Below are 15,549 nucleotides of genomic sequence, written 5' to 3'. Positions count from 1 at the left end.
GCCCTCAGCAGGCGGCTGAGCCCGGTGGAGTTGGGACTGAGCCCGGTGGAGCCGGGACCGAGCCCGGTGGAGTTGGGACCGAGCTCGGTGGAGCCGGGACCGAGCCCGGTGGAGTTGGGACCGAGCCCGGTGGAGCCGGGGCCGTGCCCGGTGGAGCCGGGGCTGAGCTCGGTGGAGCCGGGACTGAGCTCGGTGGAGCCGGGACTGAGCTCGGTGGAGCCGGGACTGAGCTCGGTGGAGCCGGGGCCGAGCTCGGTGGAGCTGGGGCTGAGCCCGGTGGAGCTTGAGCTCCTCGCTCCTCGCTGTTGCCAGCAGCCACTGAGGGCAGAGCTGGGCCTGCTCCATGTCTCAAACATCTCAGAGATGCAGTTTTTACCTTCCATGTACAGCCCATGCACATAGGAGCCTTCTCGAGGGGGAAATGTTATCTCCTCGCGGGTTTTCTTGGTCACCTCCACTGCCAGACACATCTTGTCCAGTGGCCACTGCTTTTTCCTAGCTGTGGACTGCATGATGGCTGTGAGGAAGGATTGGGGGTTGAAGAATCCTGCCAGCCACACTGCTGCAGGCAGCACAAAATCTGTTGTCCAGACTTCCAGCTCCTAGAAAATAAACCAGCAGAGTCCTCAGGGTCAAAGGGTGCGCTGTGAGCTGCAGGACACTGTGATAGAGTTGATGCTTTGCTGTGCCTAACCCAAACTTCAGTTAATCTTGTAGAGTGGCTGGAGGTGGTTTGGGAGGAATAAACAGCAGATTCCTCTGCCACAATGAAGCTGAAACGCTGAATTCACAGTGCAGAAAATACTGCTGTTAGTTTTTAGCAAAGCCAGTTTTATTTATTTTTTAATGGGACACCCAGAGTTGCAGGGGGGTTGCTACAGTGAGGTACTGTAATGGGAACCCTAGTCACACTTGTGCTCTCATTCCTGGAGGAACAGCCCTTTTCAGGTACTTCAGGCTGGTTAAATACTGATAAATAAACCYCTCTCTGGTAGGGAGAGTCCTGGTCTCTGGGTATCTGCTTGCACCCCAAGCTCTGACTGTCACACCAGCTCTACTCACCCTGATCCGCAGGAGCAGGTCTGCATACCAGGTTGCCAAGCTGAGGAGAGAGGGATAGGCATAACGTGTCCAAGATTCTGGAACACTGTCATAGAAGAGAGCGTTTGACAGGTCTTCCATCTCGGATGTAATCGTCAGCTCTCCCTTTGAAAAAGAAAAGTCCAGGCAGTGGCACCTGCAGCATCTCCAGAGGGATGWGCTGGGGCTCAGAGCAGGAGCTGGGGCTGCCTGGCTGGATGGGTGAKAGCTGCAGCAAAGGCAGAGAGGGCTTTGCAAACACTGGGAGATGGTTTGGGCAGGTGCTGCTGTGTACCTGCAGTCCCAGGTCCAGCTCCTTCAGCGAGCGCCTGATCTCATGGGTCAGGATGTTCATCCTTTCACATTCCTGCAGGGCTACAACAGTGTACGGGGTTTTTTCCTTTGCCTTTGCCATCAACTCCTCCATGTTGAATGCCTCCGGCAGCTGCCCAAGGATTTCATCCAGGACTGTCTTCACCTGAAATGAGAATACCATAAATGAGAATGCTCCTACCTACCCAGAGAAAAATGCTGCAGGGTCACATTTAATTGGTAAGACTTCTTTTCCCCTGGTGTTTCTTCCTCCTCTGTTACTAATGCTCCATTCTGTTACTAACTGCTCTTGAGTCTTGAAAAACTAGAGCCCTTTTTTGATAGCCAAGGTAAAGACCTRAGACCGTGGTGGCTGTGAAATGCAAGTGTGAAGTCCGGGCAGTCAGGAAGAAGACTTCTTATAAAATAAATCTTTATCWTTGTTTTTAGTAGTTGCTATCATGAATGGAGGTTCCTCAGCCTGCCCCATCTGCTGAGGGGCCCCACGTGTTGCCAGTGGTGCATCCTGGCCCCATCAGGGTTTGAGGTTCCATGTTCCTGTGCTGCCATCCCGGGCTGATGGGCTCAGCATGGCTGGGCTGGAATCATCTCCCTCTGCTGTCCCTTCCTCGCTGCTGTGGGTTCTGTTCTCTCAGTTATGTCCATGCCTGTGTCTGTCTCCCCTGTTTAGCCTCTCAGCTGTCACCTTTGGGAGGTTTTTTTCCCCACTGTAATTACCTCCTSCTGCCTTAAAAAAACGCAGTTAAATTCTACTATAAAGAGACAAGACTTGACTTGCCTGTTCCTCTCGGGAGGTACCTGTGCCCCCAGCAGCCTCGGATTCCTTGGGCTGCAGTTCCAGCACCGTGCGGAAGAGCCTCTCYGAGGTGACGGTCAGGAATCCCATCTCTGCATTGGGGTGCAGCCCGTACAGGTGGGGACTCTCACCTGGCAGGTTGTCATCGATGTACTCGTGGTAGGCCTGAATGCAGGGCAGGGTAGCGTTAGCCTGGGGTACAGGCAAAGGAGCCCAAAGTTCCCTGCAGCCTCGAAAACCCGGCAGCAACCTCGGGGGCCCTTTGCAGCACCTGCCCGTGCGCACAGAGGCTCTTTTTAAATTTGTGTCTCAGCCAAGCTTTTCCCTTTCTACCTCAGAATTACATTTACAGCAATTCTGCACATTTCCAGGGGGTTGACACTTTGTCCCTACGCTCCCCTTCGTGTGTGTGAGAGAGCTTGGGTTCATGCATTTATCCAGAGCAGGGGTTTGCGGTGTTTCTTACCTGGTAATCCAWGCGGGGAGGGATCATAAAGCCCGGAGCCAAGGCCACCTCCCCATCGAGCATCTCGGCCCGCACGTACTCGCTCAGGTATGTGCGGCACAGCCGGCGGTCCCAATCGTCCGTGATGTGTCCCCCATACATGATCTCACCAAAGAGGTACCGGAGATCATCCCATGGCACCTGCACGAGGGGCTCAATCAGCCCCAGGGCCACCCAGTGATGGCCCCAGGACTGACCTGTGCAGTGTGCAGGGAGGTGACAAAGCCTCGGGGAGAGGGGTGTCTCTTGATYATCCACAGATTCCTCCTTGTCCCACTATGAACACAGCCATCTGCTGTTTTTCATCCCATCTTTTTTTCCAAACAGCACTGATAATGTCTGAGGGCAGGTCTAATGGTGACACTTCAGCCCGGCTCTCTGCATTCTTGAGGCAGGCTTTGCCTTTTTGGTGCAGCCATCCACCAGTCATGGGTGAGGGCAGSGGTTTGTCCTGGCTGGTGCCTGACACTCACCCAGCTCAGTCAGGCCAAGAACTCGTGCCCTTCTGCTGCCTGAGCATGCAGGGAGCAGGGCAGGGACTGCTTCTGGCCCTGGGCTCCTTCATGAGCCCGCATTTGTGCCACAARCTGGCCAATGTTCCAAGGAAGGGCGATTGTTGCAGTGTGTGCTGTGCTGTGCTGTGCTGAGGAGCACTCAGCCCCGTTATTCTCACCTTGGGGTTGGCCTCCAGGTAGTTTTGCAGGACGTTAACAGAGACGGTCAGGTCGCCGTTGTTGAAGGGGTATGATCTGTTCCAGCCCTGAGTGCCGAACCTGCGCCGCTCGGCCACCGCTGCGTGGAAGTAGCAAAGGGCAAACAAAATGCACCTGAACTCGGTGTCTTTGCTGCACTGCTCCAGCGTTTCCTGTGGACAAACAGTGAGGGTGGGTTGCAGTTGAACGTTACTTCTAGATGCCACTCTTGTGAAGAACATTCATAAGCAAAGAAGAACTGAAGGTGTTTATTACAAAAAAAAAAGGCATACGATTATATTTTAATGATTTGCCAGTTAGTAATTCTTGCACTTATCTGTTTATGACAGAATTAGGACTTCACACCCCAACACCTTGCTGACAGCTTGTTCATGGCAAAGCTGCAGCACTCCAGGTTCAGCCTCAGGAAAGCTCTGGCAACCCAGAACTGCCTTGTGCTGGAAACTCTTGGGCAGCTCTGGTTACCCCTAAAGCCCTTTCAGAGGGGACATCTGGGCACYCCAGGAGGATGTGCCAGCTTGGGCTGGCTACAGGTGCAGAGTCCCTGGAGCAGTGACACCCTCGGGGTGCAGCAGTGACACCCTTGGGGTGCTCAGTCTGGAGGGGATGAGCCCCACACGCTGACCAGAACRGTCCCAAGGAGCTCCTGGGGAAGGGAGGGGGTGCAGGGAGTACCTGGGAGAAGAGGTCGAGGGCTCCGTGSAGGTTGGCACACATGCCTGTGGGTGGCTCGCTGGTGATCTTGATGGAGTTGTCCAGCAGTCCCTGGGGGATGATGTGTGACTCGGGGGTGGGGGCYGGCTCGGCGCTCATGAACAGTCGGTACTCAGGGTGGCTGCCCTGGCTGTGTTGCTCCACCAGCTTCTCCAGYGAGTCCAGCCACCGTGCCACCAGGTGAATGTTCTGCAACAGAAACCCTCTGGAGCTGGTGAATCTCATCTCCCCCCCCAATTCCTACTGTGGCTCCACGGGGAGAAGGTGCAGCACAACACAACTGCTGGGGTGGGGCACAGCCAGCTAACCCAGGCAGTGTCACTGCTGTCACTGTGGGGTGACCATGCACATGTGCCCAGATGCTGGCAGGAATTTTTGCCCTGGTATGGCCGGTTGCAGTCAGGGCTGTGCACCCCGTGGTGTCCCCAGTGCCCCTCACCCACCTGCAGGATGACCCAGTGGCCCTCTGCAGCTGCCACCTCCATGGCCTGCTCTGCCACCACCTCCTGGCCTTGCCCCAGGGATACGTTGTGGATCTTGCCGTTGTCGATGGTGAAATTCAGCCTGGTGCCTGGAGGGGAATGYCYGCTGTTATTACCAGAATCGGTGCCRAGCTGGGGCTGTGCAGTTCCAGCCCCTCRGCCCCRCAGCAGCTCAYGGCCYTKGGGCTGTGCCAGCCTGGGRCRGGCAGAGCCTCACCCAGAGCCTCCACGTCCTTCAGCGGGTCCACACCGGGGGAGAGAATGAAGAACAGGGGCGTGGAGGGGCTGCTCTCCTTGTACACCTCAGCCAGATCAATGCTCCTTCCTTCCACGTACTTCCTGCCCATCTTCTCTTCCACAAATTTCCTRCAGAAAAATAAAACCACCCTGTGAGTGTGGAGCAGTCACTGTTTGCAGCTGGTGTGGTGGCACTGGGGTTCCTGCAGGAGAGCCCTGTGCTGGGCACCATGTACCTGATGGCATAGGTCATCCTGTCAGGGCGCAGGCACCGCAGAACACACAACTTCTGCAGGGCTGACTTGTTCTTCCAGTCCATGGGRAACACCTCATTCTCCGGCGCCTCCATCTCCACAAACCTTTTCCATCGCTTTGCTGAGCCCTCGATGTCGCTCTCCAGGTTCTTGAATTCTTCCATTTCTGAAAGTGCCTTCAGGTTCCACAGAGAAGGACCAAATCACTCAGGGAGCACCTGCAGGTGACCCGAGTCCCGCTGCACTGTGCTGGCATTGCCTTGGCACAGTGGGTGACTGTGCAGACCCACCTTGACAGCCCCCCAGCCCTGGTTCTGCAGRAAATCCACAGGGGACGTGACCCCGGCCTTGGAAGGCAAGCGCAGGAGAAAGTCCAGCTCGGCTGGGTTCACTTCTTTCTTGATGGCCAGGACCTGGAAGTTGGGAGTGCAGCGTCACAGCCACCCAACGCCCACAGCCCCAGTGTGAGGGGCAAGAGGCTCTGACAACCCAGCAGCAGCACCAGACAAAGAGAACAACCTGGCTAAAGCCACACGAACGCCTGTTGGACAGCCCCAGAGCTTTGCAGGGATTACCTGGAAGGCAACCTGAGCCAGGAAGATGAGTTTGTCTCTCTCAAAGAGGCCCTGTGCAGTGTACATGTAGACTGAGTAGGTGATCTGGTCYGTCAGGTTGATCACCCTTTTCTGGGTGTCGTCGCTGGGTGTTGCACGTTCGATGGCTTTCTCRAAGACCCCGTTGAAGGCCTGAGGAAGATCCCGGCAGCATCAGCATCTGGCAGCTGGTGCCTCATCAGCCACGTGAAAGCTGAAACACTCACTCTCCGTGCTCCTCCAGGTCTGTCCCACCCACAGACACCTCTGTCCCTCCTTGCTCCCCATTTACCTTGAGAGAGAACTGGTAGATGGGGTTGATCTTGCCGAGGTCGCTCAGGATGAAGTACAGTAGGGATGCACGCTCTGCTGCTGGCCGGTAGTGCTCTCTGGCAACGTTTATTTGTACTTCAGTGACTTTGGCTTCCTTTACCTGGAGGCACAGGGGGATGAGTGTTAGCAGAACCCTGTCATGTGTCAAAGCAGTGCCCACCCTCCCTCTGGGTGCTGATCTGAGCAGTCCCTCTGCCTGTGGCACCAGCTCGGGGCAGCACGTTTACTTTTTCCTCAATTTCCTTGGCTGTGCGCTTGGTGATCTCCAGGTTCTCCACCAGGGCTGTGTCCCGCAGGAAATCTCCCCCAGCAGCCGACAGCCGGGCGAGCAGGGAGTCCTCCAGCTCCTTCAGCTTGATCTTGAACTCGTTCTGGCTCTTGGTCAGGTTTGCCTGTGACAGAATGCCCAGGGATGTGTCACTTGGAGATTGCCACCGAGTGCTGGCACCGGTCACCAATGAGGTGGTAAGGCCACCAATGCACGGGTGTGAGGGGAGGGTGGATGTGGCCCCTCCTGGGACCCTCTGCCACCCCCAGGGTGAGGTGACAACACACCCAGGCAGTGCTGGCTGTGGGGACAATGGGGGACATGGAGTGGCAGGGTCTGGCTGGGACCAACGGCAGTGAGCACACGGAGGAGAGCTCTTGTTCCTCACCCCAAAACCTCCACATATGGAGGAGAGCTCTCACTCCCACCCCAAAATCTCCACACACCGAGGGGAACTCTCGCTCCCCACCCCAAAACCTCCACACACAGAGGAGAGCTCTTGTTCCTCACCCCAAAACCTCCACACATGGAGGAGAGCTCTCGCTCCCCACCCCAAAACCTCCACACATGGAGGAGAGCTCTYKYTCCYCACCCCAAAACCTCCACACATGGAGGAGAGCTCTCGCTCCCCACCCCAAAACCTCCACACAYGGAGGAGAGCTCTCRYTCCYCACCCCAAAACCTCSGCAGTGCCCCCATTTCTCCCACCCCTGCCAKCAGCCCGGGCTGTACCTTCAGGGTCTCCAGGTCTGGTCGCTCCCGGGCCACCACAGCAGCCAGGAGCTGGTCCTCCAGGCCCTCCCGTGTCACCAGGAAGTTGATGAGAGTGCACTGAGCCTGCACCTCTGGTTTGTAGTGCGGGTTGAAACATCGGGTGTGCAGGATCAGGCGGAACCGCTGGTGGTACTCTACTTCTTTATCTCCAATTCTAATGTACCTGTTCAGTTAATTAAACAAATTAATCACTACCCACTGGGCAGTAAYGCATCAGAGAGAGATGCCCTCAGCCTGTGCCCTGTTCCTGGCTGCTTGGGATGAATTTCTTTGGCTGGGAAAAGGCACAGCAAGGGCAGCAGTACCAAACCAACGCTGGCAGGGCAAGGGTGAAGGAGCAGGAGCTGGGCACTGCTGTGCCACAGCCTGYCATGAATTCTGGGGTGCTGCTCCCCTTCCAGCTTATCATGGCAGCTGTCCCAGGGAATATGGCCTTAAATCACTAARTGAACTGGATGCTGAGGGCCACAACAGCCAAAAAGGCCATAATTAGTACAGGTGTCCTCTGTGGGACATGCWGGAGAACACAGAGGGATATGGCCAAAGCCAAAGAAGGATCAGCCCCTGCTGCCCACACTGAAGGTGCATCTACAGCRTTTTGGGGCTGCAGTGCTGCTCAGAGCAGGTGAAAGCTCTCWCTCTGGGGTGTGCTGACCTGCCCTTGGCTGTGGTCCTGCCCAGCAGCGGGTCCAGCACCGGCTCCACTGTCTCACCRATGTCCTCGATCAGGAGTGTCTGTCCTTCAGAGACGGCCTGTGCGATGGTGTCCAGGTATCTGAGGGACACAGGGGAGGGATGAAGGGCAGTCTGTGCACTGTGACGGGCTTGGGCTGCTGCGTGGGGCTCACGGAGTGCTTTCCACCCACTGTGCCCTGTTGGGATCCTGCTGTGCTCTGCCAGCGGGGCCCAGAGAGCCTCTGGAGATGGGTGAGCCATCTCACCAGTGTGGGGTTAGGGTTGGGGTTGGGGTTAGTGTTTGGATTAGGGCTGCTGCCCTCGGGTGCTCCGTTTCCTTTGGGTGACGTTATTGCCCTGACTCTTCACCCTTCAATGGCAGGAAAGGGGATCTGCTGCAGCCCAAGCCTTCACGAACCCACAGCCCCTGACCCACCTTTTCTGGCCCAGGCGGACGATCCTGAGGTCCTCCCCGTATTTGTTCTTGATCCACTTGCTGCCCTGGAGCTGTGCATCCACGAGCAGCGGCCAGCGCTGGGTGCTGCACAGGATGGCCGCGTTCTCGGTCGAGGTGCGGTCGCTGGGCAGCCCCTGGTTGTTCCAGGCAGCCACRTCGGCCGAGTCCGTCAGGAGGCTGAGCGGGTCCAGGTCTGGGGTGATGGGGATGGGCACCTGCAGGGAGGGGCTGTTGGTGCCCGGCTGCAGAGGGCTGGTGGCCACCGGGGCTGGTGGCCACGGGGAAAGSAGTCCCGGGCACTCTGGGGTGGAGCCTCTCACCGTCTGCCCTTTGAGGAAGGGGAGCCAGTGCTGCTCCAGCAGCTCAGCCCTGTACTTCTTGGTGAAGTACCCGATGTAGGACACGAAGGCAGAGACCAGCAGCACRTCCCCACACAGCGTCTTCTCCTGCTCCCTGAGGTCCTCCACGGACTCAGCCCAGCGGACGTTTTCGGATGCCAGGCCCCCGACSAGCCTGGGAGTCAGAGAGGATGGTACTGGTGGGGACACACTCATGGTCACCCAGGGCGTTATCACCAAACCTCTCTGTGGCTGGCCCAATTAATTTCAGAATGTTTTAATTTGGTGAGGGTGTGGGGRGCTCTGCTGCTGCCATGGCTCCGGTGTCACGGTCACCAGGCGATGCCAGGAGCAGCAGCCTGCCCTGATTCGTTACCAGCTTTGCAYGGTACCTGTTTGCCAGGTTGATGACTTTGTTGGTTTCATCAGCCTCCTGCTGGCATTTGATCTTTTCTGCTGTGGCTTTCTCAAACTGAGCAGTCAGAGTCGCCAGATTTGCGTTCAGGGTCTTTGGAAGAGAGCAGCCCCAGAGTTATTTCCTGCCCAGACAGGMGGCTCCAAGGTCCTGGAGCCCCATCCCAGCAGTGCTTGGGCTGGGCTCTGGGTTCATGGGGCTCTTTCTCTCGTTTGGTGACTCAGGGGCGTGTGGCAGGGCCCGTGGGCACAAACACTTACAGCAATTTTGTTCTTGATACGACTGAGTCTCTGCTGTGCCTCTGCCAGCTCAGCATCAGCGTCAGCCACTGCCTGTCTCTTGGGCTTCACTATGCAGTGCACCTCGTAGAATCGGACCATGTTGAGGCACCAGGAGCACAGCCCRGCCGCGGCCGTTGACTTGGACTTGATGAACTCTGGATCAAAGTTGGGATCTGTCCGATATGGCCTGGAACAGGAGCACACTGTGCTGTGGCACTGCACTGCCCCCGGGGCTTGGGGGACAGGGTGGGACAGCAGGGTGACAGCAGGGTGACAGCAGGATGACAGCACCCTCTGGGTGACAGCAGGGTGACAGCACCCTCTGGGTGACAGCACCCTCTGGGTCCCACTCCTGTCCCCAAACCCCACTGTTTTCCAAGGATCCCCCCTGGCCGCCCATTCAGGGGGTGACAAGGGCTGCAAAGGGACAGGAATCAGTCACAAACTCACTCAAAYGCCTTGAGACAGGGCTCAGGGATGTTCTCCCCATCAAATTGTTTTAAGGCTGCAAGGAAAGTGTCTGCTTTTCCTATCTTGACTTTTGCTGCCGTCCAGCTCTTGTCCTTTGGAATCTTGCCTTTTTCAGCCGTCAGGATCAACACAGCTGCCATCACATTCACCACCTCTGGTGGTGGGGACCCAAAGGACTTCAGCTCTGTCAGGTTGTACTGGGGAGGGAGCACAGAGCCACTGAGCATCACCCTGGCCAGGGCTGTTGGTACCTGCTGCCCCCTGAGAGCTCACCCACCTTGTTGAGCGTGTCGAGAGCCTCACGGGCAGCGGAGAGCACCACCTCTGCTTCTGCCAGATCACTGGCACAGGCTCGCTGCTTCTCAGCCACCATCTGGGGAGGGAGGGAGGACACGGCATGGGTTAGGGGCTGCAAGCACAGAGCTCACACGGTTGTGCACACCCTGGACACCAGCTCAGCACTTTGCACCTTGTTGATGGCCTCGACCTTCAGCTCCTCCTCATCAGCAATGGCTTTCTCCTTGCTGACCTTCTCTGTCTCAACACCCACCACGTGGATCAGTTTGTCTGTGTCCTCATTCTTTTGCTTCAGCTCTATCTCCTGGACTGCCAGCATGGCTTTCAGGTCATCCACCTCAATGAGGGAAGAAAAAAAAACCAGATAAGAGGGTTGATCCTGCCAAACCTCACCTGGTGGAGCAGCAGTGTCTTGGGATGGCTTGGGGACTGTGACCACCCTGCAGGGACGTGCCAGCTCTCTACAGCTCTGTATGATGCACAAGACAGGCTGTGGACAGGCACCTGTGATGCTGTGCTCTGCAGCTTCAGCAGCCCCTTCTCCAGTCTCTCGATGTTGGCTGTCAGCTTGCTCCTTTTACTGGCCAGCAGATTTTGGTACAGCTTTATCTGCTCCAGGAAGGTCTTTGGCGTGGTGTAATTATAGCGTCTCTCCACRGCCAGGTAGGTCTTGGACATCTCCTTTGAGCTCGTGTGGACGAAGGACATGAACTGGCTGATGGAGACCTTGACGTCGGGCTGCACAGGAGAGAGAGAGAGCTGCTGCAGTGGGGGCTGTGGGGACAGCAGTGGCTGCACTGACCCCTCCCAATGCTGGCTCCATGTCCGGCTGCAGAGCCTCTCAAAGTGACAGCAAAGTGACCCTCTCATCAGCAGCACAGCCTGGGACAGACACACCAGTGCTCAAGGAACTGGTCCTGATTCCCCACCCAGCACTGCAGCCCTGACATCCCTGCGTGGGGAAACCCTGCTGTCCCTGGGCTGCTGCCTGTGGGGGTGTTTCAGTGACAGAAAGGAAATGAGGGGACCTTTGTCCTCACCCACACAGTGCAGGGCTGAGGCTGTGACCCTGGAACCAGTTGTAAGCTTATCCCAAATCCCAGCCTGCTGTTCCCAGCCCCCTGGATCATGCCAGGCTCCCAACCCTGGGCACAGTACACCAGGAGAGCAGCAGAGGTGCAGCTCACTGCCCAGTGCAGCCCAGGATCCCCAGTGCAGCCCAGGATCCCCAGTGCAGCTCAGGATCCCCAGTATCAGGACAGCAGCTCACCTCGATGTCTGGCGTTTCCTCCAGGAACCTGCTGCTGACAGACACCAGAGCATCCTCGGGCCACTCGTGGAACCAGTCGATGGCCGTGCAGTTGACCACAGCAGGGAACCTCCTGGCCCTCACACGCAGCGTGGAGCCCACGGGGGAGAAGCAGAGCACGACCTGGAGCAGAGCAGCACTGCTGAGAGGCTGTCCCTGCTGTCGGGTTGGGGAGCGTTTCCAGAGGCTCTGTGAGGATTATGCTGCCTTGGCATTATCTCCCAGCGAGCAGGAGGCTCTCTGTGCCTCTCAGCAGGGCTGGCACCGGGTCCCCTCTGGTGCCTGCACTCAGGGGGCTCTTGTGGTGTCCTGTGAGTGCCCAGCACGCTGTGTGGAAGCTGCTGACCCCCGGGGAGGTCAGTACAGGGCTGTTCTGTGCCTCTGGGGCTCGGGGCACCTGGGGAGTCCCTGAGCACACCTTTTACCCAAACCCACCACTTTGGGATGAAAACTTGGTGTTTGTGGCCTGTTGCAAAGAGTTTTTTGGATCAGGCAAATCAGGGACATGGACAAACCAACCTGGGGAGACAACACCCACCTTTAACTGGCGCCTGACTTTTTCTATAAATAATTTCCAGCAGTTTTCCTTTGTATCTTCCAATCCAAGGGACTTCACTTGAGGCCTCATGGCACTCATGATGGTATCCAGGTCAGCATCCTGAAAGAGGCCTGGCACCTCTCCGGAYGCCAAGAAATCATTGATCAGAACGAGGAATGATTCTTCAGACACCTGCGAGTCTGTCATCAGGAACACRGAGGGAATGTTCTTCACAGCTGCCTTCAGGTACTGGGTGGCGAGGTCCAGCTGGGACAGAGAGAAGTGTCACCCCCCAGTGCCACCCCMAAGAGCTCTCCAGAGCTGCAAGGGAGCCCTTGGGAAGGAGCTGGTGCCAGCTGCTGTGCCCAGGCTGCCCATGCCACCCCTGCTGCCAGCAGCAGCTCCTGCCCATGCAGTGGGGAAGCWCTGTGCCCCTGGGACAGGACTGGGTGTAAATGCAGTGTCACAGGGAGCACAGAGCCTCCTGAGCCCACCCCAGGCAGGGCAGGAGCCATGCCCAAGCAGCTGGCACTGACCCAGGGCACACAGCTGCTCCCACCTTCAGGTCTGCAGTGCTGTAGCCTTTCCTCAGGGTGATCTGGAAGACGCTCAGGGTGCTGATGTGAGCTGCCAGCCGTGCCAGGCTCTGCTTTCCGCTGCCTCCCACTCCCACCAGCAGAGCATTGCCCCGGGGAGACTCCAAAATCCGGCTAATTCTGCAGATGTGAGACACTGCATCTTCAAAGAGCACCTGCAGGAAAGAGGGGAATGTTTGGTGTTGTGTTTAATGCACCACCACTGCTGCAGTCCCAGCGTTTTGGGGAGCTGCCTGCCGTGGGCACTCACCAGGTTCATGGCTGCGTTCACCTCGTTGTAGCTGTCCAGAGCTTCTGCCAGCAGGTTACTCAGAGCTGCCCAGCTGTGCACGGGCAKGTACTTGGACTCATCCATGCCCTGGGCGAAGTGGCAGTAGATGTTGGGCTTGGCAAACACCGCCTCTTCGTTGAGCTCCTGSGARAGGCAATTCCAGCTGTGGGGCWYCCAGGGAGCACCCCCGGGCCCTACAAACACTGCTTTTCAGCACAGTTACCTGGAAGGAGGCTTTGCAGGTGTCCACCAGCAGCTTGCTGAAGGTGSTCTGGTCCTGTTCATCCACAAGCTTGTCTCCATACACCCGCTCTGCTTCATGGAGCCACAGACGCAGCAAATCCACGGGGGTTTTCAGGCAGTCGGGGGTGGAGAAGAGCAGCCCCTGACAAACACAAAAATGCCTCAGCCCTCAGGGGTATTTTAGTGTGGCTCAGATTGCTAAGGCTGGCTCGGGGAAGAGGCAAGGTCCTTTTCAAAGACAAGCTATGCTGCAAGGAGATGGGGTGAGGAAAGGGAGGAATAAGGATATTTTAGAAGAAACAGCTCTCCCRCTACCTGGAATATGTTGGAGAGGTCCCGCAGGTTGAAGATGTAGTGGAATTTGATGGCTGTTGGCAGATAGTTGGAAGCCACCTTCTGATGCAGGGCTGTTGGCAGGACAGGGGGTGAGTGGGCACAGAGAGCTCTGGATCCCAGAGCAATCCTGGGCTGCTCCCATCCCCTGCCAGGCTCACCCAGCGCTGCTGCCACCAGATGGGACTGCATCTTCAGGACAGGGGCGGGCACGTTCTGGCGGGCCAGGTGCTGCTCCAGGATGGTGCCGTACACGTTGTGCAGAGCCTCCCGGCTGGGAAAGCTCACGGCGAGCACGCAGAAGTGGCGCTGCAGAAAGGGACACAAATGTGTTGGGTACTTTTCCACACAGGACTGATGAGCTGAGCGGCACTGCAGGGTCCCGTGCCCCGTTCASCCCCTGGGCTGTGGTGCCAGGGCAGTGGATGTGCCAGCCCTGCCCACCTGCAGCCGTGAGTCGATGGTGAAGGAGCCTGCGGTCGGGTTCATGCAGGCCACGTACTGGCAGTTGCGAATGTCCTTCAGGGTCAGCTTGTTCCTGTCGTACCTGTGCAGGGACCAGCACTGTGACATTTTTTCCAGGGATGGGGACAGAATCCCCCCTCCATCGTGTGTGCCCGTCCAGCACCCACCAGTGCCCATGGTCCAGGTGCTGCCGGATGAGCGTGTGCGGTGCCACRGTGCCGTACTTGTCCACCTCTGGCATGTTCATGTCATCGATGAAGTAGATCAACCTTTTAGTGCCGGGTGGGCCATAAACTCTCCCTGATTTCTTCTCCAGGGGTTTCTCAAGGACAGCTACAGCAGGGTAGGTGAGTGGTGGTCAGTGCTGTGGGACCCTGCAGCACAGCTCGGTGCAGGGCTGAGTGCCAGCTCTGCCAGCCTTACCCTGCAGCATGGCTGATGTGGTGTAGAAGTTGAGGGGCACAGACTGCACCAGAAATTCTTCWGAGCCGAGTGCTTCCAGCTTGTCCCACATCAGGACAGACTTGCCCGTCCCTGCGTTCCCCACCAGCATCACCGGCTGCCGCTTCTCCATCAGCAGGTCCAGGAAATAGCGGAGCCGAATGGTCTCTGTGGTGTGCACCACGGCAGCCTGAGGAGAGCCACTGTCAGTCCCTGTGCCTGGCATTGGCATTGGCACAGGCAGCATCCTCTGCTGGAGCAGCAGCCAGAGCCCTGCACAGCATTTCCAGCAGCTCCAACACTCTGCACCCAAACCTGGTTCCTCTCTAAAGCAGCAGCTCTTGGGTGCTCTACGAGAACCATTTTCTGACCAAAAACCAAGTTATCACACAGAACAGCATGGACAGTTCCTGAAAGCACCAAACCCAACCACAGCTACTGTCCCTGGCAGCTTAGATGACCCCCGCACAATGCCATTGTAAGAGACACAAATTGAATGCTAAAGGACATTTTGCACTCAGGCAATAGTAACAGCTATTTTGTGAGACACTGAAGCTGCAGGTTCATCTGAAGGTAAAGGAGATGGGGAACTCTCAGCCCTTGCTGAGGCCTCTGCAGGGTAAAGGGACCCACAGGAGGCTGTTGGGTTTGATGGGTGCTGCCAGTCCAAATCCTGCTGATGCTCCAGGCATTGCTGAGGGTGGAGTGATAGTCAAATAAACCATATAAACCATATAAACATAGAGCTTGTGGGAAATACCTGCAAGGGGACTTCAGGGTCGAGCTCGAACTCTGGCACTCTTTCATCCCAGGGATTGAATTTCTTMGTTTCTGGATCAATGTAGTAGTCAAAAATTGTCCCCTGACTAGGAAACTTGATGGTTTTAAATTCTGTGATCCACCACTTGCTGAACTGCTGGCGGTAATCCACCAGCTGGAGGGAAAACAGAGATACTCAGGCACTGGCCACAGGTTGGGATGCAGAGAGGGGTGGCGGGTGCTGGGCAGTCCCATGACTGTACCTGGTCCTGGAACAAAGCCCCACCGAAGGCCCAGGCACAGGCAAAGACAAAGTACAGTTCATATTGCTCCCGAGGTGAGTCTGGTGGGACAGCCTTTGGTGTCAGCAGACATTCTAACAGCGACAAAACTGTTTGTATGGATGTGATCTCAGGAACAGGGGTGATTGTCTTGAACCCAGACTTGAGCTTCTCCAGGCACGGCGGCAGGTACTTGTCAAAGAGGATCATCAGAGCAGCCTTCTCAGACTGCACTGTCCTTGTCTCAATCCAGCTGGTCACAATGCTGGGGGAGAGACGAGCAGGGCTGCAGCAACA

General features: G+C 57.0%; 1 protein-coding gene across 1 annotated transcript in view; it reads right to left on the bottom strand.

Annotated features, from left to right (window-relative positions):
• Positions 1-15,549, bottom strand: part of DNAH17 (dynein axonemal heavy chain 17) — a 35,080-nt gene that overhangs the window by 1,199 nt on the left and 18,332 nt on the right. Inside the window, exons 42-77 of the mRNA XM_057380493.1 lie at positions 15,235-15,517; positions 14,973-15,146; positions 14,195-14,402; positions 13,939-14,104; positions 13,751-13,853; positions 13,468-13,615; positions 13,289-13,380; positions 12,954-13,115; positions 12,710-12,874; positions 12,423-12,614; positions 11,864-12,130; positions 11,287-11,448; positions 10,521-10,754; positions 10,189-10,353; positions 9,997-10,092; positions 9,699-9,916; positions 9,228-9,435; positions 8,945-9,060; positions 8,535-8,727; positions 8,194-8,429; positions 7,738-7,857; positions 7,041-7,245; positions 6,268-6,432; positions 6,000-6,140; positions 5,690-5,860; positions 5,405-5,527; positions 5,097-5,290; positions 4,841-4,989; positions 4,585-4,712; positions 4,103-4,330; positions 3,388-3,579; positions 2,676-2,855; positions 2,192-2,374; positions 1,376-1,558; positions 1,063-1,206; positions 377-602 (exon numbers count right to left, since the gene is read on the bottom strand). Coding sequence (XP_057236476.1) covers positions 377-602; positions 1,063-1,206; positions 1,376-1,558; positions 2,192-2,374; positions 2,676-2,855; positions 3,388-3,579; positions 4,103-4,330; positions 4,585-4,712; positions 4,841-4,989; positions 5,097-5,290; positions 5,405-5,527; positions 5,690-5,860; positions 6,000-6,140; positions 6,268-6,432; positions 7,041-7,245; positions 7,738-7,857; positions 8,194-8,429; positions 8,535-8,727; positions 8,945-9,060; positions 9,228-9,435; positions 9,699-9,916; positions 9,997-10,092; positions 10,189-10,353; positions 10,521-10,754; positions 11,287-11,448; positions 11,864-12,130; positions 12,423-12,614; positions 12,710-12,874; positions 12,954-13,115; positions 13,289-13,380; positions 13,468-13,615; positions 13,751-13,853; positions 13,939-14,104; positions 14,195-14,402; positions 14,973-15,146; positions 15,235-15,517 — 6,320 coding nt within the window. The remainder of the gene's footprint in view (positions 1-376; positions 603-1,062; positions 1,207-1,375; positions 1,559-2,191; positions 2,375-2,675; positions 2,856-3,387; positions 3,580-4,102; positions 4,331-4,584; positions 4,713-4,840; positions 4,990-5,096; positions 5,291-5,404; positions 5,528-5,689; positions 5,861-5,999; positions 6,141-6,267; positions 6,433-7,040; positions 7,246-7,737; positions 7,858-8,193; positions 8,430-8,534; positions 8,728-8,944; positions 9,061-9,227; positions 9,436-9,698; positions 9,917-9,996; positions 10,093-10,188; positions 10,354-10,520; positions 10,755-11,286; positions 11,449-11,863; positions 12,131-12,422; positions 12,615-12,709; positions 12,875-12,953; positions 13,116-13,288; positions 13,381-13,467; positions 13,616-13,750; positions 13,854-13,938; positions 14,105-14,194; positions 14,403-14,972; positions 15,147-15,234; positions 15,518-15,549) is intronic.

Source organism: Malurus melanocephalus, unplaced genomic scaffold, assembly GCF_030028575.1.
Source record: "Malurus melanocephalus ecotype Western Australia unplaced genomic scaffold, MMel_1.1 scaffold_453, whole genome shotgun sequence".
In the NCBI taxonomy this organism is placed as follows: Eukaryota; Metazoa; Chordata; class Aves; order Passeriformes; family Maluridae; genus Malurus; species Malurus melanocephalus.
This window is presented reverse-complemented; position numbering and strand designations above follow the sequence as displayed.